The sequence below is a fragment of the Paroedura picta genome, chromosome 14, assembly GCF_049243985.1.
Source record: "Paroedura picta isolate Pp20150507F chromosome 14, Ppicta_v3.0, whole genome shotgun sequence".
In the NCBI taxonomy this organism is placed as follows: domain Eukaryota; kingdom Metazoa; phylum Chordata; class Lepidosauria; order Squamata; family Gekkonidae; genus Paroedura; species Paroedura picta.
In genome coordinates, this window is record NC_135382.1 from 12588117 (window position 1) to 12612057 (window position 23941).

A 23941-nucleotide genomic window follows, 5' to 3' on the forward strand; every position below is an offset into this window, starting at 1 on the left:
CCTTCTCTGAAGCCAGCTTGTTCGGGCCCTATCAGCCCTTCCTGCTCGCTCCAACTCGAGAGTTTCTCTAGTAGGTGTTTGGCATATAATTTACTGGGAATACTCAATAAGCTGATAGGGCGATAGTTTGCTGGGTCATTGCACTTCTCACTGTTTTGCCTTAAAGACGGCTCACCTAACCCATTTCCCCTGCTGATTAATATGACAGGCAGGGCAGTGTAGCAGAAGGCAGGGGCCCGTGGGAGTTGTAGTCCATGGACATTTGGAGAGCCACAGTTTGGCCATCTCTGGTGTAGAGGCATCTATTCCAGATGACATCTGATGGTCAAGCACCACACAAAAATCTCCATCACATCACACACCAAATCCAATCCTGATTCCACAGCCTGTGGTACAGCTCCATTCCCTTTATCTACCATCCTTCTCCTCTGTGTGCTTGCACTTAAAATCTGAATCAACCCCATTCTTCTGCAGGACGATCTGGGAAATGCACTCCTCAATCAGCTTAAAATACTGAGATCTGGAGACAAAGAAGGAATGATCCCAAATCCCAGCAGCCCTGCTTTTGTTGCCACGTTCGTACGCCTGTAGCAGGAGCAAAGGAGTCTGTTCTCCCGCATCTGACAGTCTTGCAAAGAAGGACCAAGAGCAACATTTATTCTATCCTCAGGTCCAAGTTCAGTCCGGCTTGTGCTGCAGGAGCGTAGGGATTGCTGCCAAGGACACAGATGGAGGGCATCAACCCCAAGCCATTAGCCATTTGTATGTGTGGCTGCACCTCACTTAAACCAATCTGGGCCAGAAGAGAAGGCACATCTTCTCCCTTCCCCTCTCCCACAGAACAGAAGAAGGATATTCCATTTCTATGCGGATGTCTTCCAAACGGCCTCGGAGTTCTGCGGAATCTTCTTCCCCATATTCTTCAAACACTGACAGCTGCACCTTCAGCTCCTCGTTGTCTTGAGAATGCAGGTCCTACAGGAAAGCAAAAGGGCTGTTTTCATTTCCACAAGTACCGGCCCTTCTCTTGGCCTCAATACAGGATCCACAAACAGGGGCTTTGCTCCCAGAGATCCCTGTAAAGCTCATTCATGCCTCCTCTCAGAATCCTGGGAGTCCCCAGAATTTTTGCTGCCATTCCTATCCTTGGCAGCAAAAATGTTTGTAAATACGACTTTAAAAAAAGCTAAGAGGCCCATGGGAAGAAATAAGATTCTAATTTAAAAAAATCAGAGCACTGATGGCAAGTTTGACCTTAAAGAACCCAATGGATGGTTATGCAAGAGCTATCAAGCTTTCGTCTTCCTTTGCAGGAGTATCGTACAAATGCAAGATGCTCAACAACCATAAAGCTGGACATCTGTCTTGTTCGTACATGCCCTCTTTTAACTCCGGGGCATGAATTCACTGGAATCCTCTGAGAACAGGCATTGGCCCATCCCATTCCATGAAAGCCCAGTCCTAAAGCTCATGATAGGAATCCAGGGCAATGAGAAAGTGATCTCACACTACGAATGACTCAGATGTAACAAGGGGCCTAGAAAATGAGGCATTAAATGCCCTTGCAAAAATCCCCAGAGCAGACAGTCAAGGACAAGCCTGCAAGGTACTTGGACAGAGGCCACTGAACCTTCAGCTGGTTTCCCACAATGCACGAGGGTACCAACGTGGCAGACGTCATCTCTGCGGAAGCAACAGGAAAGGCTTCTCACCTTGAGGATCTGCTGCAGTCCGGAACGCATCAGCTCACTGCGGATGTGCATCCTGAAGTCCAGCTCATCCGCTGGGATGATCAGAGCGTTGATCAGTTGCAGACAGGCTACCTGGGGAAAAAGCACAAGCCGATTCCAGTCAGACCAAGCCAGGACTCTTCCTTCTGCTTACAGGGGAGGGGATTGGGGCATGATTACATTCTTAAAGTACTGGAAAGCCTGTTGCTTATTGGAGGGCAGGGAGCTGTTTCTGTTGGCAGCAGACGACAGGGCTCACAATGATGGGTTTAAATTATGGGGCAGAAAGCTACCAGATGGATATTAGGGGGGAAATTCCACAGTCTGAGTAGTTCAGCATTGGAATCAGCTGCCTAGGAAGGTGGTGAGCTTCCCCTCACTGGCGATCTTCAAGCAGTGTCTGAACAAACATTTGGCAGGTATGCTTTAAGGTGATCCTGCAGGGGGTTGGAATAGACAGCCTCTAAGGCCCCGTACAACTATGAGCCTCTTGTGGTGCAGAGTGCTAAGTCAGCGACTTGCTGTCTGAAGCTGTCTGCTCATGAGGTTGGGAGTTCGATCCCAGCAGCTGGCTCAAGGTTGACTCAGCCTTCCATCCTTCCGAGGTCGGTAAAATGAGTACCCAGCTTGCTGGGGGTAAACGGTAATGACTGGGGAAGGCACTGACAAACCACCCCGTATTGAGTCTGCCATGAAAATGCTAGAGGGCGTCACCCCAAGGGTCAGACATGACCCGGTGCTTGCACAGGGGATACCTTTACCTTTTACCTTAAGGCCCCATCCAATTCTATGAATAGAGTAGGCCATGTTACTTGAGCACAGGGGGGGAAAAACAACACAAAGGCTGCCAGTGCCTGAAGAAGGCCGCCCCCTCCATTCCTGCAGAGTTTGTGCTGCCAGGTGTACCTTCAGTACCACCGAAGTGCCACTCTTCAGACCATCCAGTAAGGGCTTGAATCGTTCCACTTCATCCATTTCTGCCCGGTCGGTGAGAGCCCCCAGAACACGCTCGTGCCTACGTGGGAGCAAGCATGGGAAGAAAATCAGCATGACCTTCTTACAGCCGTGAGAAAAAGCCTGACCCACCAAAGCAAGAGAAACAACTCTATCCTGCAAACCTCAGACAGTTCTCTAGTGCAGCCTGTGCTACTTCTTGAAATCTTCAGCGTGCTAAGAAATACTTCTAATCCTCATGTTTGCAAGCGAAGGGGTTTTTGAAAGCTTGACTAAAATGCTCAGAAGTTCCTGGGATGGAAGCAGGGCACCCATAAGGATCACTGACATGCTGTGTCTTGTTAACCAATGGAGCTTTAAAGACCAACTCCAAAGTTTAATTCCTTTGCTTAAGGACAGGGGTGCTAGAACAGGACACGTGTCACAGCCATGAAACTGCCATATTCAGAGGGGTGCAAAAGAGACTCGGATGTTTAAACCCAGCTTGTAAAGGGTGTTTTCTGTGTACTCCTCAGTCAGCAAAGCAATGGAGAAATGCTTAAGTAAATCTTCCCCTTCCCCTCTATACACATAACAAGTCAGAGGGCTGGACTGATGAGGTTTTCCAACAGGTAGTGAATGAACAGATGGATGTTCTCGAGAAAAGTCTGAGATCTCAAAATCACTGGAACTAACTGAGAATGTGCAGAGGCCTCTCTGACTCCCCACACGGCCTCCTGCTGACTCCCCTTTACAGGGTTTTGCTTTCAGGCTGGTTGAGTATGGTTATGTTTTATTCCCAGCTTCACCCATTCTATTTTCCAGTATATTTCTCTTTCTGTATCACAAATGAGCTGAACTGAACTGTAAGCAGAGGCAACCTAGTGGGAAGGAGTTGTCACGAACGTAAAGAGATTTGGTAAGTTTTGAGAATCTGGATATTTCTTGACATTTCTGTTAAGAACAAGGGAAAAGCCCAACGTGTATGAAATTCAGAAGTACGCTTGGGTCTTCGTATTCTGAAGGGGGCCCGAATGTCGAGCTGCCTGCCCTCCTGCCAATGTACAGCAGACATCATAATGCCCCAAGGAACCCGCAGTTACTCACAAGGCCTCGTGATGAGGCAGGATGCAGAGGGCCGAAAGCAACTTGACAGCATCGGTCATCATGGAAGGGACTTTGGGGTCTACAGCTCTTGCCAAAAGCAGGACGCCTTCCTCTGTTTCAAGCATGGTCTTAATTCCAAACTGGAAGGAGAACCCACAAACAATATCAGGGTTGATGAACTGGCCAGTCCCGCACAGATCCATACAGCACATGCCTAGACTGGGATAGCCTGATGGGGGAACGGAAGCTCACAGCTAGAGACAGCAGCAGAATTCAAGAGACCACCTAGAAAGACCACCCGCTGAGCGGAAAGGCCACTGTCAGCTTGAAGCCTCCACGGACAGGCAGATGCCCAGTAAGACAAGGATCTCAGAGGCGGGAGCTATTCATGGGTGGCCCATCTGACCACTGTCCAACAATTGCTCGTTCTTCTGCCCATTCTTCTCCATCCTCCTCCCATTTCTTCCCCCACCCTCTTCTTTCTATTATCTGTTATTTCTAGTATTCTTTCTAATTTTACTTCTGTAAAAAGTACCATTCTAATTTTACTTCCTCAAATTTTTTTAACCCTTCTATCTTCTTCTTGTTTCACTTCTAATTTTCTAGCTTCTCCTATAATAATCATCGCGTCATTCTTCCAAATCAATACCTCCATCTCCCGCTTCAATTTTTAAAACTTTCTCAGAGACACGGTCCTCTCCCAGCCTCCTGCATTACGTTCTCACTATGACTTTTCAGTTACTTTGGCTCTCACCATTCCAGCTTCCCCTGATGTATTAGGAACATTTTTTTTCTTTTCTCAGGGTTTTTTGTTTTTGTTTTTTGACTTGGAGGTATCTGATCCTGTTGATAACACCAGACTAACAGGACAAACTTCTGTCTATGGTGGCTTTTTTTTTTTTACTCCATTTTCTCCAAGATTTCCCCTAACGTTTCACAAATTATCTTGTCTCAACATGGGGGCTCCACAGAGTTCTACACTGAGCTTTTCTCCCCCTCCCCTTTCCTGTATATATTATTATTTATTGTGGTTTGAACTATCTATCATTTTTCACTGATGGTTTGCAATTGTCCTGTTTCTAATCTTGCTCCTTCCAGGCTAATATTGTCCAGCTTTGTTTTCTGCCTCCTTTTAAGGAAAGCCTTCTGATTTCCTTAAACTGAAATTTTAAAAACATAATTGCTTTTTCCCCTTCTGTACCCATTTACTTCTTCCTTTCCTTGTTCCATTGACAGAATGTCCCTTTTCTAGTCACCTACATGATCTCGATCTCGAAATTATCTCTGATATTTTGCTGTTGAAATTGCTGTTTTTATATGTTCAACGTAACACTGTATGGATGCTACTAGGCCTCCCGGTTGCTCTCCAGAGTGAGTTTCTTCCTTTTGGGCGTTCTGCTTCAGCTCCTTGACCACTCCTTTTCTTTTCTGCAGTTTTGCTGCTCATGGCAGTCATGCTGCTCCTCATCCTGATCAGGTTTCCCATTCACTTTTATCCTCTCTACAGACTGCACCTTGCTTTTTCCAGTGTGAAGATATCTTTCCTCCCTCTCAAAGGTTTCCACTCCCTTGCCCCTCTTACACCCAAATGGGAAGGGCAAATAGAGAGTGCCTCCCTCCAATCTAGCGACACCAATCTCCTTATGAAACACAGACTATCACTATTGTTTCCTTTTACCCCACATCTCTTCCTCCCTGGTAGGTAAATATAAGTATATGGTTTCAATATCCTCCATTCTCCTCCCAAAAGAAGAAGGTTCTCAGCCGGCTTTCTCCTGTGACCATCCTAGGCTCCTAATTTTCCTTTTCTCTACCTACTGCCTTCCAGCCACTGTTCTGAAACTCTGCAGAGCAGATTGGTTGATTTGTTTTTAATTGTTGCACAGTGCTCGAGTATGCCTCACATTTTGCCAGCTGAGTCTAAAAACACAGGAGACAGCAATGGACAAACACATGGAGACTCACCTTATTGTTCATGAAGGCCTTCAAGCATCTGATGACCTCATGCTTGATCCGGGTGTCGTAGTGGCTAGGAAATGAGAGGATGCCACCTGGTGAGTATTCCTGGACCGTGAAATACCACTTTCTCACCATGCCCTCATAAGCCCCCCAGTAGCCGTAGTAGCCATCCTCAGTTGAAAATGCAATAAGAACTTACTGGGGAAGGGGTGACATTTGGATAAGACCATAATACAAGTTCTACTTTTCTATCTATGTAGATATCATTTGACTTATCCACATTCTTACATGTTCTTCCAGCCCCTCCTCAAAAGCCACACCAAACACACCATTAAGCCCTGAGAATCCCATTTATGTAGGAAGGTGTCTTTTAAGTGTTTAAAATAAATAAATGAAAACCTCGCACCACGTATCTTGAATTCCTTCCCGAAGCAAATTCAGTTCATGGACACCAACCCACTAATGAAGTACACGAAAACCTAACAAGGACAAGCTTACAATCTATACTTCTTCAGAGAAAAAGAGGCCTATTGTTACTAAGTAGACCTTTTAGTTCAGCACCTTACCTGGATGCCTCTTCCTTCTCATCATGCAGACTTTTCAGAATGTCCAGCAAGCAATTCAGACCCTCCACTCCGAAATTTTGCACCCAGCTGAAAGAATGGCACAAGAACCGTTTAGCAAAGTGGAAAGGAGCCTGCCCATTAACTATTGTCAGCCACACTCTAGAGCAGGGGTAGTCAAAACTGCGGCCCTCCAGATGTCCATGGACTACAATTCCCAGGAGCCCCCTGCCAGCATTCGCTGGCAGGGGCTCCTGGGAATTGCAGTCCATGGACATCTGGAGGGCCGCAATTTGACTACCCCTGCTCTAGACCTTCCCCCTGCACCATTTTTACATTCTCTGTGCTCCCTGTGTGCACGCGTGTGTATGTGTGTAAGCACATGCACACTCAATAGCTGAGCAAATGCAGCTTTCCAAGGAGTCAGCTCTTTACCTGACAGGATTATTATTGAGAGAGACCCGCAGAGACTCCAAACAGTTGAGCAACTGGGCCTCTCGGAGACCGGATTTCAGCTCCTGGATATACATGATGGGAGATTTGGAACTCTCCTTCTGACTCATTCCCTGCAGGAGAGAGAAAACAGTGGTGGTCAGAGCAGCTCGCCACCTGGTCCCCCAAAAGGTGATCACCATCGATCTTTTGAGATCTTGACATCTGCTAATTTTTAGCTAGATGGAAGTAACAGAGTAAAAACTCTACAGAATGAAGGTTCATAAACAGAAGTCTTCTCTCTGAATGTGATGCATGTAAAGTCAAGTCCAAAAATTATCCCAGATAAGTTCTTCACTGTTGTCCTAGAAAGAAGGTAATCCTGTCCTGCATCACCCAGACTGTGTATGCAGTGGTACTCACTCCAAGGCTCATGGAGGGCAACATCTGCTAGTCCCATCAACCAAAAGAACCACATGACTACTGCATGCCCTGATCCCCACCCAATCTACCACACCGAGACAATACTATTGCAGGTATAGATATACAACGCTTTTTCTTCATTTGGTTACCTACTGTCTCATGAACGCTGAATCTTAAGCCAGCCCTTCTGGAGTGAAGAACCTGCACATCAGGCTTATGACGCAAAACACGTGCAAGTTTTCCAGAGTACCTTATTAGGCTGGCTGTGACAAAATGAATCCCTTCATTTGCTAAAAAGTTTATTTCTTGGTGAACTCTAGCGCTGCAGGAGAAGGAGTAGTTATAGAATCTCCTCTCATTGCTTTCTGTAAGCAAGGAGCTGTGCTTTGAAGAGTAAGCATTCCCCCAGATCACGTGGCCACATGTGTTGACCAACTTCACCCACAGAATTGCTGCCATCACCAGAACCTTGATACATAATCGCCATGGTCTTGAGGCATCTCAGTACAAGTGTGGCACGATGGGAAGTCTCCAGTCAAAAGTGCTGCTCTTGAGAAGACAACAAGAAGGCATTCTGGCTTCTTGCTGCAAATACACTTGACAACTGACCTGGAGAAAAACATTCTGTCCTTTTAACAGAGGTGCAAGATGTGGATATAGGCAGGTGAGGTTTTCCATTGCATGTGGAGGTAAATCTCAATGCCCAGTACTTGCTACAGATCAAATAAATGTTTTGCTTCTCTTAAAGAGGACAAGTTTTTCCCGAGCCAACTAACAGCCCAGCGGAACAAGCCTGCTCTGAGCCAACTGGCAGAGATCTCAACAAGCACCTATGTCAGAGAAGCCCTTCACTTCCCCCTCTTTTTTGTTTTGTTTTGTTTTGGCTCAATCTCCAGCAGTTAGCAAGATGGTGCAGGAGACTGGAGAGAAGCAGGCTGGCTGTGAAGGAGGGAGATTAACACGTACATGGCTGTCAAATGGCTCTTGGTGGGATGGGGCCTTGCAATGTTGGTGGTGGAATTTACTGTCTTTTCTCTATCAAGGTAAAGCCGCAAAGGATATGATGCTGAAAAGCCAGGGAGTATACAGGTGAGCAAATCAGCAAAGATGCTTATGCTGGGCCAGCGAAGCGTAGTTGCTCCAAGGGGCAAAATATATAGATTTCCCTGCATGCCAATATAATGGGGGTTGGGGGGGTCTGCAGCCTTGCATGACTTGCCCTCGTATCAAGAGTGTGGACAAACCCTTTTGGCTACTGCCACCCGTACCTATCCTCTGGTCTCTCTGGTGGTAGCTTGTCCAATATAGGAACCAGTTCCCAACCAAATACCTGAAAAGCGATGGCCTCGCCGGCTTTCCTGTAACATAAGGAGGGAGCTGAGAAACTGCATTGCCAAAAGAGCTTCAGGCTCACAAGCCTTGGAGTAAGCATCACAGAATCGTAGAGTTGGAAGGGACCTCCAGGGTCATCTAGTCCAACTCCTTGCACAATGCAGGGACTCACAACTACCTGCCCGCCCACAGTGACCTCAAGGGATCCCCCCACCAAAAATCTCCAGAATCCAGCCTGGCCTGAAGGAAATTCAGCTACCATCCCACAGTGGCAATCAGCAATCTCCTGGGTATGCAAGGAAGGGCCACAAGAGACAAACACCAGCACATCCCTTCCTGCCCACCCACTCAAAATCTACCTAAGTTCATAAAATCAGCATTAAAACTTCCAAAGAAGGAGAACGCACCATCTCCTGAGGAAGCCTGTTCAACTAAGGAACTGCTCTAACTATCAGGAACTTCTTCTGGATGTTAAGCCGAAAATCCTTTTGAATTAATTTCAATTAATTTCAATCTGGTTGGACCCTCCGGGGCCACAGAAAACAACTCTGCTCCATCTTCTATGTGGCAGCCCTCCAAGTACTTGAAGATGGTTATCACATCACCTCTTAGTTATCTTCTCTCCAGGCTAAACAGACCAAGCTCAACCTTTCCTCATATGATTTGGTCTCCAAGCCCCTCACCATCTTCATAGCCCTCCTCTCAACATGCTCCAGTTTCTCTACATCTTTCTTCAGTGGTGGTGCCCAGAACTGAACACAGTACTCCAAGTGAGGTCTTAGCAGAGCGGAGTATGGTTTGGATGTCCCCTGGCAGAGGACTCTCAAATAAAATGCAATGGATGGTTTATCATCATCCTGGCAACTTAGGAAGAAAGGAATTCAGAAAGAGCTGCTGCTTTGTTCTTATGTTGCTCTCCGCCAGCAAAGCTTTCACAGGGAATTGTGGGTGTCCTGCTCTGTTCCTCTAACGCTGCTATTGAGGTCACAGCCCCACCTACTTGCATTGTAGGAGTAGGAGGCCGGGCTCATACGGACTTCTACATATTAAACCGTAAAACAAACAAACAAACAAACAAACAACTGGCTTAAGGGAACAAACAGAAGTGGGACCACAGCTGGAAGCATGGGGGAGGGGCAGGCGGAGAGCACAGACAGAATATAGAAATGTCCCAAACCCCCTTTCTGAAATCTCAGCTCTCATTGGGGGAAGAAAAACAACAACTCCTGTTGCTTATGGAGACATAAAGGGAAAAATGTAAGCAGTTTCTCACCAACTTGCTTTGTGGAAAGTGCAAGACTGCTTTGGGCTCAGCTAATCCTTGCCCTGATCAAGTTTATTCTTCTTTCTTAACTGCCCTGCTCTGTAGCAGCCTCCTTTCTTGCCTGCTTCCTCTCCTCTTTAATGTCAGCAGTGGGCAGAAAAATCTGAGTGAGATGTACTGCTGGTTTTTTAAATTGCATTCTGATTTTTGCAATAGGAAATTTGCTTCAGGAGTAGGTGGGGCCATGAGGAAGGGCAGAGTTAAATTCATAGAGTGTTTGCCTTTCCTGTTACTTTGGTTTGTGAATGAAGAAGAAGAGTTGGTTTTTATACCTCGCTTCTCACTCCCAAATGGAGTCTCAAGGAACCTTCCCTTCCTCTTCCCGCCCTGTGAGGTAGGTGGGGTGGAGAACCCTGGCATTAATGTTCTGTGAGAACAGCTCTATCAAGACTGTGACTAGCCCAAGGTCACCAAACTGGCTCCATGTGGAGGAGCAGGGAATCAAACCTGGCTCACCAGGTAAGAAGCTTCCGGTCTTAACCACTGCACCACGTCTTACTCATCAAATGTCTTACTCGTATATCTTACTCGTCAAAGTACAGATATTGTCATGACCCAGCCCTCCCCTCTGCCAAAATCTGTGATGAGGACTAAAGGCTACGGAGGCATTACAGCCTGATTTTCTTGAGCCCCATCGCCTTTCACTACAAAAAAGTAAGTTCTTTGGGAAGGTCTAAAGCAGGGGTAGTCAAACTGCAGCCCTCCAGATGTCCATGGACTACAATTCCCAGGAGCCCCCTGCCAGCGTTCGCTGGCAGGGGCTCCTGGGAATTGTAGTCCATGGACATCTGGAGGGCCGCAGTTTGACTACCCCTGGTCTAAAGAAATCTGAGCGATAGATAATCCCTGCTATGAATGCCAAGACTGTGAACAGGTGAAAGGGTATCCTGGGCCTACACGCAGAACTCAGCAGAGATTACACAATACCCACACATATATCTTACCTGCTTATATTACAGGATACATTTCAAAACTGGGGAAAGACACAGTTCTGCAATCTCAAAGTTTAGTAATCAAAGCGCTTATTAATAGCTGTCTTCTCCCCTTCTAACGCAGTTCTGCATAACCAGTCCACACTCCTATGCCGTGCAACATTTTGAGAGGTGACCAAGTTGAATCGACAAGGGCCTGGAGAGTGGAGGATGCATACCTGTAGCTCTGACTATTTGTTGAGTTTGAGTCCATGTGATATGGAGAGAAGCAAGATGGAAGTGCTTTAAGTAAATAAAGTTCACAAAGCCCAAAACTATGATTTTAAGTGGTCTTATGGGGCACTCACTGTGATCTCACAGCATGACGCTCCCTACACAGAAGCCAAGTGTCTCAAAAGAACCTTTAAAAGTTAAGACATCATTAGCAAAAGAGGAGAATGAATTCCTGCAGAAAGCACAGCATGGTGGGGCTGGCTGATACTCTCTAGCATTGCATGGATCTCAGGCCCTGGCACCAGTGCCACTAAACCCTGGAAGCCTTCCTAGGTACACCATTTGTGCAAAAATACAGAGCCACATGCTCCATTCTTCCAGTGTTTAGGGCAGGCTTTCTCAACCAGGGTTTTGTAAAACCCTGGCGTTCCTTGACTGCCCTGGAAGGATTTCCCAAATGGGTGGGAGTGAATTAAATGTTTATATATTTTTATAAAATTTGTTAAACGTTTATTGGGTGACTAGCTTCAAAGCCCGTTCCTAAGAACGGGCCTTGAAAGGGCCCCCTCCTTTGGCCCCCGGCCAGGCAGCTTAAGGTGGCTTTGGGCTGCAGTTCACAGCAGGATCAAATGGGGCGGGCAGGGGCTGGCCAACTCCTTAGCAGGCATGGGACAGAGCTCCTTAGCAGGCTTCCAGCAGGCACTCATTAGCAGGCCCAGCCTAGCAGGCCAAGAGGCCCTCGTTAGCAAGCCCTCCGTCACGATCTTTTGCCCCGGGCCCTCTCCCCTTACCTGCTGCTGGCTCCAGGCACTGAGGTGCATCTGAGAGCAAAGAGGCTAGAGTCCAGGGATGGAGGGCGGGAGCTGCAGGGGCAGGGCCAATCAGGGTGCAGCAAAAGCTTTGCTGGCTGTACCCTGATGGGCCCTTTTCCAACTTGGACAGCCAGACATGTCCCACCCCCCAGGCTGTTTCACAAATATATAGAGGAACCATGGATAAGGATATGATCATATATAGTCATGCCGACTCTGCCCTTCTCCAATGATGGGCATGGGAAGGGGAGGGGGTCCCCAGCATGTACAACCATCTTCCCAACCATATTCTGCACTATCATGCACTTCTGGGCTTTCTTGAAGCCTGAAGAATGTTTTGGGGGTTTCTCAGGTATAAAAAAGTTGAGAAAGGCTGTTTTAGAGCCTCAGATAAATAGGAGCTTGCTGGATGTGGTACAGTGATAACAGTAACAAGTAGGATCTGGGAGACTCAAGTTCAAAGCACTACTCTGACATGGAATATTGCGGGGTGAGCATGGGGAAATCACATCCTCTTGGCCTATCCTATCTTTTAGTGATCTTGAGAGAGTAAAATGAAGGCAAGAATGATGTAAACCTCTTTGGGTCTCCATTGGAGAGAAAGGCAAGGTAAAAGGAAGGAAGTAAATAAACAAGCATTGCTCTGAATGTTAACAACTGCAGAATCAAACAGATTTACGAATTTACTGACTTCATAATCAATGTTACAACTACCAAACTACTGCTGAGCGTAATTCAGTGGTGTTGGCATTCACCTTTAAAGACATCAATGGCCTGCAGCCCAACAGGTAAGGATCACCTGTTTCCAAGTCTCTGTTCCTCCTAAGATCAGGTCAAGACAAATTTATAAGAAACTGGGCCTTTTAAGTGATTGCACTTGCCTTATGCAATCAGCTCCCCATAAAAGCTTAGGCAAGCAACATTACTAATTTGTTTTTGTTTTTTTGTTTTTAAATCTGTAAGATCTTGAATTTCAAGTGCCATTTTAAAAGTACAAAGTATAAACATAATGTTTATGGCAGGTGCTTTTGAACTTACTTTTTCCCCCCAGGACTGATGTTGACTTTACTGCTTTAATCCACAAGGCAGAATTTTTTATTATATGGCATTATTTTATGATGAGGGAAGCAGTTTTGGCATAAAGGAAGGAGCATCGGAAAAAACATGTATACAGCCTGGATGCTGTGGTACTCTTATATCACATATCCATTTTCCTAGTTGGGAAGCTGTGTTTTGTAATACTCTGCAGAGAGGTAAAGCTGGCCTCAACCAGAGCCAGGTCCTTTTCAGCGCCGGCTCCGGCCGGGTGGAACACTCTCCTGAGCAATATAAGTGCAAAAACATCAAACTGCCACAGAAACATCTTACTGGGCACATTATCCTGCCCGACCTCTGAGAAGGGCATCAAGCTCCAGAAAGGAATGTCGTCTGATCATGCGTGCTTGAATTTGTCACATGTAATTTACAATTGTAATAATGTTAATAACTGGGAGTGAATTGTTCCATGACCATCATTGTGAATTTTACCACGTGTGTTGTGAACTGCTTGACAAAACGCTCTGCTTGACAAAACTCCCTGGCTCGCTTTTGACTTTCCCTAAGGTTTTACAGTACACTGGACTAGAGGGAGAGGCAAGGACTTTTATGCAGGACAGCTATGAGAATAAAACGAATGAAAAGAGAACAAGGTGAGCTGCTTTGCCCCCCCCCCCCCCCCCGCTGAAGAGAAAGGCCAGCTGAAGTGTCCAAAAGCCACACAAGGCAATGGCGCACGTGACTCCAGATACACACCAAAAATGACTTAAAAAAAAAACAACTTCTCCCAGCCTTTGAGCACCCGCCTCTTGAGCTGTGAGTCTTTGAAACCTGAGCCTTCTGAAACTGCCATTAACTATTTAAATGCTGCAGCAAGGTGGCTGCTGTCCAAAGAGAAGGAGGCGAAGCCCTAGAAGTGGATCAAGCCAGCCAGCCTCAGTTTGTAGACTGCAGACAAGTGGTTCTCAACCTTTCTAATATCGCAACCCTTTAATACAGTTTCCTCATGTTGTGGTGGACCCCAACCATAAAATTATTCAAGCGTTCTTTCACAGAAATTAAACCAAAACTGACCCATGGCGTGAAGATCCATTGTCCATGATTGTATATAAATTGTTTTTTTTTCCCTGGGGTTTCTCAGTTCAGTCTCCTGTCCCATCATGCTGATCTCGCTCTTTTCCACTGCTCCGGACAGATGAACACTCTTATCTTTATCTACCCTGCAAGGCTGTTGTGTGGATGCACCCCCCCCCCCCGCCAAGCTGCTTGCCCTGCCCCGACCCCTGTGAAAGGGTCATTCAACTCCAAAGGGGTCCCGACTCCCAGGTTGAGAACCACCGCTGTAGACCATAGCAACTCACAGCTTTGGAAGTAGCAAGGTACTGGGAGACCATCTCTCTCTTGATGCCGATGTCCTTCTCCCTTAGAGGCTGCTGCTTCTCTTCGTTCAGATTCATATCCAGCTACAGAAGAAAGCCAGAGAAAACATTTGGTTCACCCAAGAAGAGTCTCATCATTTAGGCAAATGCAACACATTTCAAAATCTGAAGGCGGGAACATGCTTCTACATAGATTTGAGTGGGTGGCAATGTTGGTCTGAAGTAACACAACAAAAACTGAGTCCAATAGTCTTAAAGGTGCTATTGGATGCAATTTTTGTCATGCTTCTACATGTTCTACATGATTCACCCTCTCCCTCGCCTCCAATTGGACCCCACATTTAGGGTTTGTTTGATTGTTGAGGAGGGGGACACACAACCCTAGCCTGAATTCAACTGAGACCCTGAGGCCCATTAAATAAAACATGATATTGCTTGTAGACAAACCACAGGCTAAAAGGACATGGTTTTCTCTAGCAAAGACTGCACCGCTTTGGGCTCTGGGCTGGAAAACCTCCTGGCCCCTTTAAGGGGGGCAGCTGGGAAGCTCTGCTCTGGTCCTGCCAGTTCCCAACTCTTCATGGCCCCACATCTCAGAGGTCTCAAAAATACATCGTGACAAGCCCTCTCACAGCTTGGAAAGACAAGCACTGATGCCCTATCTTCCAGTGTGCGCCAGCCACAGCCCCCCCTTCTCTCTCTCTCTCTCTCTCTCAATCAGGAGCAGAAACTTACCAGCATCTGTTCAAAGAGGGTCAGCACATTCTCATCTGAGATATCCTGCAGCATCTGACCTGCACCAGAAACTTCTGAGTAGGTAGAAGAGGAATTCCTATGAGCCACGTTTGGCTTTTCTTTCTCCTTCTTTATCCTCATGCTAGTCAATCTCTCCAGCTGAGCACGAAAAAGGAAATTAAAAAACAATAATACACTTAGCTTCAATTCATCTCTCCATCCCCAGTTCTGTGAATGACTCCATGCTGTGCACACTAGTCAAAGTTTATTTGGCTGCAATGGAAATGCATGGAGGGAGAAGGGGAAAAGTCATAATGGTAGAGTCTGTGAAAAGTGGACTCCTGAGCCACTTACAAAAGTTTGGGGAATGCACAGGCAAAGAGGCAGGTTGGGCAGGCTCTGCAAGCAGTGGGTGATGACCCTCGTCACTTGTGATACCTACAGCCAGAGTGTTGCAGTGGTTAAAAAGCACTCTAATCTGGAGAGCTGGGTTTGATTCCCGATTCCTCCTTCAGATGCAGAAGAAGAAGAGTTGGTTCTTATATGCTGCTTTTCTCTACCCGAAGGAGTCTCAAAGTGGCTTACATTCGCCTTCCCTTTCCTCTCCCCACAACAGACACCATGCGAGGTGGGTGAGGCTGAGAGAGCCCTGATATTAGGGCTCTCCCAGCTGATTGCATGTGGGATAAGAGCAGGGAATCAAACCCGGCTTGCCAGATTAGAAGTCCGCGCTCCTAACCACTACACCAAGCTGGCTCTCCATGCAGCCATCTGGATGATCTTAGAACTGTTCACACAGTGCAGTTCCCTCAGAGCTCTCAGCCCCACCTGCCTCATAGGGTGCCTGTTGTGGGGAGAAGGGAAAGGGGTTTATAAGCCACTTTACGATTCCTTTGGGGTGTGAAAAGCAGGGCATAAAACAAAACAGCTCTTCTTCTCTTACAGTGAGGGCTAACTCTCACATGTCACTCCTTTCCTAGGAGGGCCAGGAACAATAGCCAGTTTCAGGGGTACAAAGCTTCCCAAGGAATCAGCAGGGCTCTAGAATGTTCGATCCAGAGGAAGCACCAGAACAAGGAAGAAACATGACCATACAAAAACCAGCCTTCTCAGAAAGATGATCGACTGTCAGTATAGCCAATGGAAGCACAAAGGAGGAAGGCGGAGGTGACCACATGCAGAAGCAGTTTATCATGGTAGCACATATAGCACATGCCATAGGCCCTGTGGTTCCAGGGGGCCTGAAGTCCTGTTCAGTTAGGGGGTCTTCACACTGTGATCATTAGGGGGGTTTCATATGCAACTTGTGAACTAAAAAAAAAAAAGTGACAAGCATGCACTGCTAGTAACATAGCATGTGCATCGCTCTTTGGGCATGCATGAGGACTACACACCGCATAAGCCCTCTTAGATATTGGGGCATTGCACCTGCCCATCCCACCTAGGTTTGAGAAATGTTTTCAGCACAGTGAAGCTATCTGCTCCCAAAGTTCCAACTATCCCTGGGAGAGAGGCCGGCAGCAGCACATGTAACAGTGCCAGTTGTGCTCTGCTAGGGCCCCCTTGCATCCTTAAGCCACACCTGGCTATATGGCCCAGAGAAGCAACTGCCCCCCCCCCCCCGCAAATAATTTGGTACAAGGCAGCTTGTTCACAGCAGAGAGGCAGGAGCAGTTCAGTCTGGAGGCAAGCAATACAGGCCAGAGGAGATGGCACAAAGTACTCATGGCGAGGAAAGACGAAGCCAGAGTAAATAAACTAAGAATTGTCCTTACCTCATCTGCCATCACCCTCTTCAGGTTCTGTAATTGGGGGGGAAAGGAGACAGGAGAGGCAAATCAATTACAGGGAAAAAATCCAAAACCGGAAAGAGAAATCAAAAGCGGGTACTACTAGACGCCCCCTTGAAAAACAGATGAATCAACACCTCCCAATGCTACACCTATACAAATGCGATCTGATGCAGGAATTGAGACCCAAAGCAGCTTTTCCACCAGGCAGCAGTCCCAACAGGAGCCAGCAGAAGGCTTGGGCCCTGAAGGTTCATTAATTCAAGTTTTCATAGATGCATTTTGGGTGGCAGGTGCAAAGGGTGTTTTGAGAGCTAGAACTCTACCTAGGGCAGGTGCACAAGCTTAGCCATGGAGACCCACATAGAAGAAAGGCCCTGAATGACACCCTCCTTTTTCAGCATGCTCAATGTGGGAGAGTTCACCGAGAAACAATTCACATTGAGACTGGCAAGGAAGTAAACCAATGTGGGTACCATGGCCCTCGCTAACCCCTTTCCCATCACCCACCAACCTTTTTTAGAAAGTGGGAGGTGGGGCTTTCACCTGATTGGCCACTAGAGATCTGATTGCAGATATTTTTGTGCACCATGATATTCACTCTGTGATTAAAGTGTACGCAAGAAAACATTTTTAAGCAATATGGTTATGTTCGTTCTGTAAAACTGAGCTTCTGCCTGAAATGCTGAAGAGCTGCTATTAGAGGTAAGCACGGCCCTGACGTTTTGTGGGCTGTCTCATCCCTTGTGGCTATTCTGTGGTTGACCCACCACTTTGTGTTAGACTTCCAAAGGTGCCTGCAGTCTGAAAAAGGATGGGGACCCCTAGAAGAAATGGTGGAGGGGGGCGCATGGCAGAACGTATTGGAGAAAGCTCTTGGAGACGAATCCTTCAGTTGACAACAAGGTTCACGTAGCAGCACCTACCAGCTCAGCGTTCCTAACAGCAGGCACACCCTCATTTCTCAGCCACCACCCAAATGGTGACAGTGCATGAGCCAGCTTCTCTGGGCATCAGAGGTCTTTCTCCCCGTTGCCCAGTTTGTAAAGCTCTAAGGGCCAGGTACGGAGATGGGCATTTGCCCAATTTAGGGGATATGTCTGACTGCTATGGATTTTGTATTCTTGTCCTCCCAGTTTATTTTTAATAGGTACTGTTGATTTTGAAATGATTTCAACAAGCTTGCTTAACAATTTTGACTTTTTAAAAAACGTTTAAAATTGCTGTTGATTGTGAGCATGGCTGCTTTTCATGTAGTTCTCATGTGTTTTGTTGATGTTTATCTGCTTGTGGGCAAGAAACCTGATAACACACATGATGAGCATCTGGAGGAGAAACGGGATGAAAATTAAAACGAAACAAGAGATATATCTGTGGGGGGGGGGGGAGACTACCTCTCCACACCAGCTCCAACAAGGCCCCGCTTTCCCCTCTCAGATCAGTTTTCCCTCCCACCCACCGTTCAGCTCAGCATTCCCTCCCCTCCCCACCTTTCTGCATTCCGATGGTCTCCCCTCCCCTCATTTATCTTCCTGGTTCTTTAGCGTGGATGCAAGCGGACAGCAAAGGCAAGCTGAAGCCAGCTCTAACTTCCCTTCTAGGTGCTTGCACTCGAAAGCTCATGCCTTGAATAAATTTTTGTTAGTCTTAAAGGTGCCACTGGACTCTGATTTTGTTAGTCTTAAAGGTGCCACTGGACTCTGATTTTGTTTTATTCCCTCCTGGGTAATGGGTGATGGCCACACTAAGGTTTCATGTAGCATTCTGTTTTGTTTCAGAAACTCATCTGCTACACCCCTTTCTGTTTTTATTTTTGTGATGCATGCACAGATCTCATTTTTTATGTTGGAGACAATTTTGCCTTTTAGCAATTTGAATTTTTCTGCAAAAGTAAAGGTTTCCCCCTGAATGTGCTGAAATCTATATCCTAGCCCTGTAGGGGCTTTTCGATCCACAGCTGTTACATACAAGGGGTACATACTTCTAGGTCTTTTATCGATCCACTTTAAACCTTAACTATGCCCTGGCATGGTCAAATAAGTGGCACCATTTCAGGCTGCAACTGGTAAACGTGACATCCATTGACTGAAGTTAAATCCAACTAAGAACAAGGTCCTGGTGGCAGGGCAGCTTGCCCAGATAGAGCACTACAGCTCCTGGCCCTTGATGGGATTCAACTAACAAGTCAGGACGCCGTCAAGAGCCTGATTGTGCCTCTGGACTCCACATTATCTATGGAGGCCCAGGTCACCAACACTAACAGCACGCATCAGTTATTTTCTCAGTAATATAATTGAAAACTTCTGAAAGGGCCATACCATTACATGTCTCTTTGTACTGGAGTGACTGCATACGCAGTGCACTGCAACCAAGCAATGGGGATACTACCTCTACTGAGGATTTCGTATCACTGTCCTAGGTTATTAAGGCTTCCCTACTGGCCACCTGCAGGAACAGCTGGCCAATCCCTTCCTTGAACACAGAGAAAGCTGAACCTAGGTCACTGGACGGAGATATTTTGATCTACATTCCTAGTTGCTCAAAGTCTTCAGTGAACGTTGTACGACATAACAAAAGTAGTTCCCAGAAGGACCTACCAACCTTATACCAGTTCCCTTGTACCTACAACAACCTTGGCCATGCAACTATTCAAAAACTAGCCACCCATTCCCTATGAGTCACAAGGCAGTGTGAACAACTGACCTGGCAAGCTATGCCAATGAAGTGTGATTCACCCTCTTGGTGAGGCCTCTTGGTGAGGATGCACCAGCCCATCGCCACAATATAACCTGTCCCACTGGCCTAAAAAGGACTCTCAAACTAAATACAGAGCTTTTTAAAGGGTTGCCCTGCCTCCCATATAACCATATACTTGCTTGCCCCACAGATTTGGGGAAACACACATGTTGCCTGCAATTCAGACAAATGGCTAAGGAGTTTAATTATTAAGAATGAAAACAGAGATGCCGAGTTAATTTTCACTTCAAAGTGACTGGCATTCTTAACTGCCATATACCCCCGTTTGCATTATGCTCACTGCAGGCCATGTTTCTCTGTGTCAAGGGCAAACATCAGCATACATTTGCAAAAGACTGGATTAGTGAACTGCTATGATTACTAGGTTTGACAAATCCCAGGCTCCAGGTCTCTGCAGTGCCTTGGAGGGTCACTGTGGCACCTATTATTTTCAGCAATTATTTTATTGCAGTGTCTTTTGGCAATTCAGTTTGTGCAAGGCTCATTTCACACCAGAATCGGCTCTGTTGTAAGACACAGAAATCCATGTATCTGAAGTTAAAGATATTTTTATTTATTTATTTATTATTCAACTTATACCAGCTTGGTGTAGTGGTTAGGAGCACTGACTTCCAGTCTGGCGAGCTGGGTTTAATTCCCCGCTCCCCCTCCACATGCAGCCAGCTGGGTGACCCTGGGCTCACCATAGCATTCAGTGAGTTGCAAATACCATGACCATGACCATGGTTAACTTGCAGGAACTAAGACAGCCACACAGCTCAACTATTTGGCAACCATATGAGAGTCAATTTGCAACCTGTAAACGAAAGGTACAGCTCCTAAATGCCTCTATGATAACATAGTAATGAAATAACCAATACAAACACATTCATTTAATGGGTTAGATTAGCAGTCCCCAACCTTTGTCAGGTCAGGGACTGCCTCCGGGGTGAGGGGAGAGCCGACGGCCCGGGTACTGCGCAAACGCGCGCACACTTGCCATGCATGAGCGTTTTCGCTACCAGGTGGCGTTAACGCGCATGCACGCAGTTGCCGCGCAGGCACGTTTTTGCCACCAAGGGGCGCTAAAGCGCATGCGTGGCGACTGCGTGCATGCATGTTTGCGTCGCCGGCGTGCTGGCGGCTGCGCCTGCTTCTTTCCTTCCTTCTCACTGTGGGCGGGGGGGGGAGGCAGGCACGGCTGCCGGCAGCCCGGTACCGTGGCCTTCGCGGCCCGGCACCAGGCCGCAGACCGGGGGTTGATGACCCCTGGGTTAGATTACCAACAGCATAAGTCTAGAGATGTTAAGATGAAGGGGGAAATGGGAAAATCCAGAGGAAGGGGGGTGTTAGATAGCGTTTTTAAAAGAAATTTCTTCCTAGGTTTTCCAAAGGAAGAATTGGGAATTTCAGGGAGCACTGGCAGGGGAAAAAAAGATGATACAGTCTCTCTGTGGTGTAGTGGTTAGGAGTGTGAACTTCTAATCTGGCGAGCCGGGTTTGACTCCCCATTCCTCCTCCACATGCAGCCAGCTGGGTGACCTTGGGCTCGCCACAGCACTGATAAAGCTGTTCTGACTGAGAAGGAATATCAGGGCTCTTTCAGCCTCATCCACCTCACAGGGTGTCTGTTGTGGGGAGAGGAAAGGGAAGGTGACTGTAAGTCTCTTTGAGACTCCTTCAGGTAGAGAAAAGTGGCATATAAGAACCAACTCTTCTTCAGTAATATCAGGACTGTCAGCCTCACCTCCCTGAGAGGAAAGGGGGGAGGAAGAAGAAGAGGAAGAGAAGGAAGAAGAGGAGGAAGAGGAAGAAGAAGAAGAGGCTTACAATCGCCTTCCCTTCCCTTCCCTTCCCTTCCCTTTCCTTTCCTTTCCTTTCCTTTCCTTTCCCACAACAGATACCCTGTGAGGTGGGTGAGGCTGAGAGAGCCCTGATATTCCTGCTTGGTCAAAGCAGTTTTCTCAGTGCTGCCGCGAGCAGTTGTAGTGATAACAAGTGTTAATCCCATAGTTCTTTATACCTGTGACGAGGCTTCGGTCACAAGAAACCATAAAGAGGCTAAGAGTAGGCTGTGCTGTAGCAGGTATTAGAAAAATGTGGTTACTAAAATACAGAACCCTTGAAGGCTAAAAAAGGAGCCTTGCTACTGATGTTTGCAGCCACCTCCTCAAACCATAGAAAAATGGTCAAGGCCTGCTGTAACATGCTTAGTGTGAGATCCAGCAATCTGTCAGCAAAAGAAACCCCAATTATTCCTGCATTTCCTTCCTTTCAGCAGTCTCTCCTAAATCCTGGAAACTGATTCCTGGGGTAACAGGTCCTATAGGCTGTAATGAAAAAGTGGTGAAATCAGACCCCCCCCCCCTTCTGCAAGGGCAGCTCTGCTGATGCAAGCAAGTGAAGGGACAGTTTCACCACCATCCCTTAATTGTGGGTCCCCCCTCCATACAGCTGTTAGTTCATATAGCTCCTGAACCCCAGGAATCAACTTTCTGGGGAGGGGGGGTCAGAAAGGCCTGCTGCATGGCGCAAAGCATGGTGCTACTTCCATAATAGGCACACGTGTGTCTCCAGAAATAGCTGCAATGACCATGTTGCATCCGAGTTAAAACAGCTACACTGGCCAGCTATTTACTTCCAGGTCCAACTAAAGGTGCCAGTCCTTATCCATAACTTGAAGGCCTCATCTTCAAAGAACTGCACAGAGCTGCAAGCACTTGCTCAGGTCAGTACAGATCACCCTTCTGACTCCCACCAGCACATGCAGCATGATCATCCATGGTTAAAACTCGGGCATATGAAGATACTCTCGCCAATGCTATGGAATGTTGACAGGTAGAAAGATCCTGGGATTCCCCGTCAGCAGCTCCGTCCCCAACCTCTGCCAGCAGGTAACACAGTAAACCCATGCATGCCAACGAAATGAATGTATTATTAAGCGCAGTGTGTATTATTTAATAGCTAAAAACTCATCCATTAAAGTCTAATAAACAGATTTTCTTCTAGAAAGGTTGAGAAACCTCAGGTTTGATCCCTGTGCCTCATGCAAGCACAGAAGAGGTTGTTTCCCCACCCAAAAACCAAGTTCCTCCTTAACGGCCTTTATAAAAGCTCCTAAAACTTCTCTTTTTCAGAAGGCAATACCTTGAGAGCTAGTACTGAATTTTTCTAGGTATGGATGGAAAAGTATGGGGAGGCGGGTTTTTTCCTATGTTTTTCTAAGATTTTTTAATTTTTTGCAATGGAAAAATCTGGGACACGTGAACTATTTTCTCTGTAGGAATAAGTGAAATTCACTCAAAATGTATAGTCTGAGGATTTTAATATATGACAATCTATACTATTAGATATGGATATTTTCAATAATACATATACTGTTTAAATGTGATTAATGCAGTAATTAATATGCTATAGTGTGTTGTATTAACAATTAATAAACAGTTCCGAGTTGTCAATGTTATAAAATTTAATTTGATCTCCAAATATGCTAATAGCGCTACCAATTGTAACTGTATGACAGTGTTCCTGTCCAAATAATATACTGCCTTTTATTTACAAAAGAATTTGATTTCTACCTTCAATTTTTAGTTTTCCCTAACTCTCAGATGGCAAAAATTAAGACGTGTGTACTGATGTACTATAAGGCAGTGGTCCCCAACCTTTTTATCACAGGGGACCGGTCAACACTTGACAATTTTACTGAGGCCCGGGGGGGTAGTCTTTTGCCAAGGGACGTCGCCTTAGCCTGCTCCACTTGCTTTCCTGCTGGCACCCCCGACTTCCCTCCGCCCACTGGGGAGGCACTGCCAGCAGCAGCTGCGCAGTGCCACGCCGAGGGGGAGCCGCAGCCATGGCGGCCGCTGGAGAGCACCAAAGGTGAGCCGGTAGCACAGTGGCAGGGCATCCCCCGAGGCCGCAGTTGGGGAGGAGGAGCCGCGGCCCGACTGATCCACGGATTGGTACCAGTCCCCGGGGGTTGGGGACCACTGCTATAAGGTATGGCAGTTTGCAATTGTCTCTCAAGTGCACAGTATACTGGCAATTTTTCTAATGGTAAACAAAGACATTTAAACTTTCAAATTCTATAAACATACCAATTATTTATATGCCAAGAAAGATACAAATAATGCATTTTATGTTGTTAAATCAGTTTAAGTTTCATAGGAATGTAAGTACCACACATACGTATTTCAACTTTCGCAAAAATGTCTGTTTTTTTTTTCAACCTGCCCCAATATTCCTAAAAATGTTTACCGCTCTAATTATACTACACTTCTTAACTGTAGCTTAAATATTTAGTAGGGTTTTGTTTGCAAGCAATTTTCTTGTTCATTATTACATTTTAACTGTTGCATTTTTAATTTTTACAGATGCTGCATGCCAGCTTGAGCCCCCCTGGAGAGTTGTAATTTTTGTGGGTAGCCTTGCACAGCATGCTCTATCTATCTGTCTGTCTGTCTGGTATCTGAATGGGGAACAAGAAAAGAGGGGAAAGTACTGGAC

At 46.5% G+C, this 23941-nt stretch overlaps 1 protein-coding gene across 1 annotated transcript in view; it reads right to left on the bottom strand.

Moving 5' to 3' along the window:
• DIAPH1 (diaphanous related formin 1) overlaps positions 1 to 23941 on the bottom strand; it is a 112962-nt gene that overhangs the window by 68421 nt on the left and 20600 nt on the right. Inside the window, exons 2-11 of the mRNA XM_077310851.1 lie at positions 16685 to 16711; positions 14910 to 15068; positions 14157 to 14258; positions 6728 to 6858; positions 6296 to 6382; positions 5736 to 5799; positions 3771 to 3910; positions 2637 to 2745; positions 1713 to 1823; positions 857 to 975 (exon numbers count right to left, since the gene is read on the bottom strand). Of these exons, the coding sequence (XP_077166966.1) occupies positions 857 to 975; positions 1713 to 1823; positions 2637 to 2745; positions 3771 to 3910; positions 5736 to 5799; positions 6296 to 6382; positions 6728 to 6858; positions 14157 to 14258; positions 14910 to 15068; positions 16685 to 16711 (1049 nt within the window). The remainder of the gene's footprint in view (positions 1 to 856; positions 976 to 1712; positions 1824 to 2636; positions 2746 to 3770; positions 3911 to 5735; positions 5800 to 6295; positions 6383 to 6727; positions 6859 to 14156; positions 14259 to 14909; positions 15069 to 16684; positions 16712 to 23941) is intronic.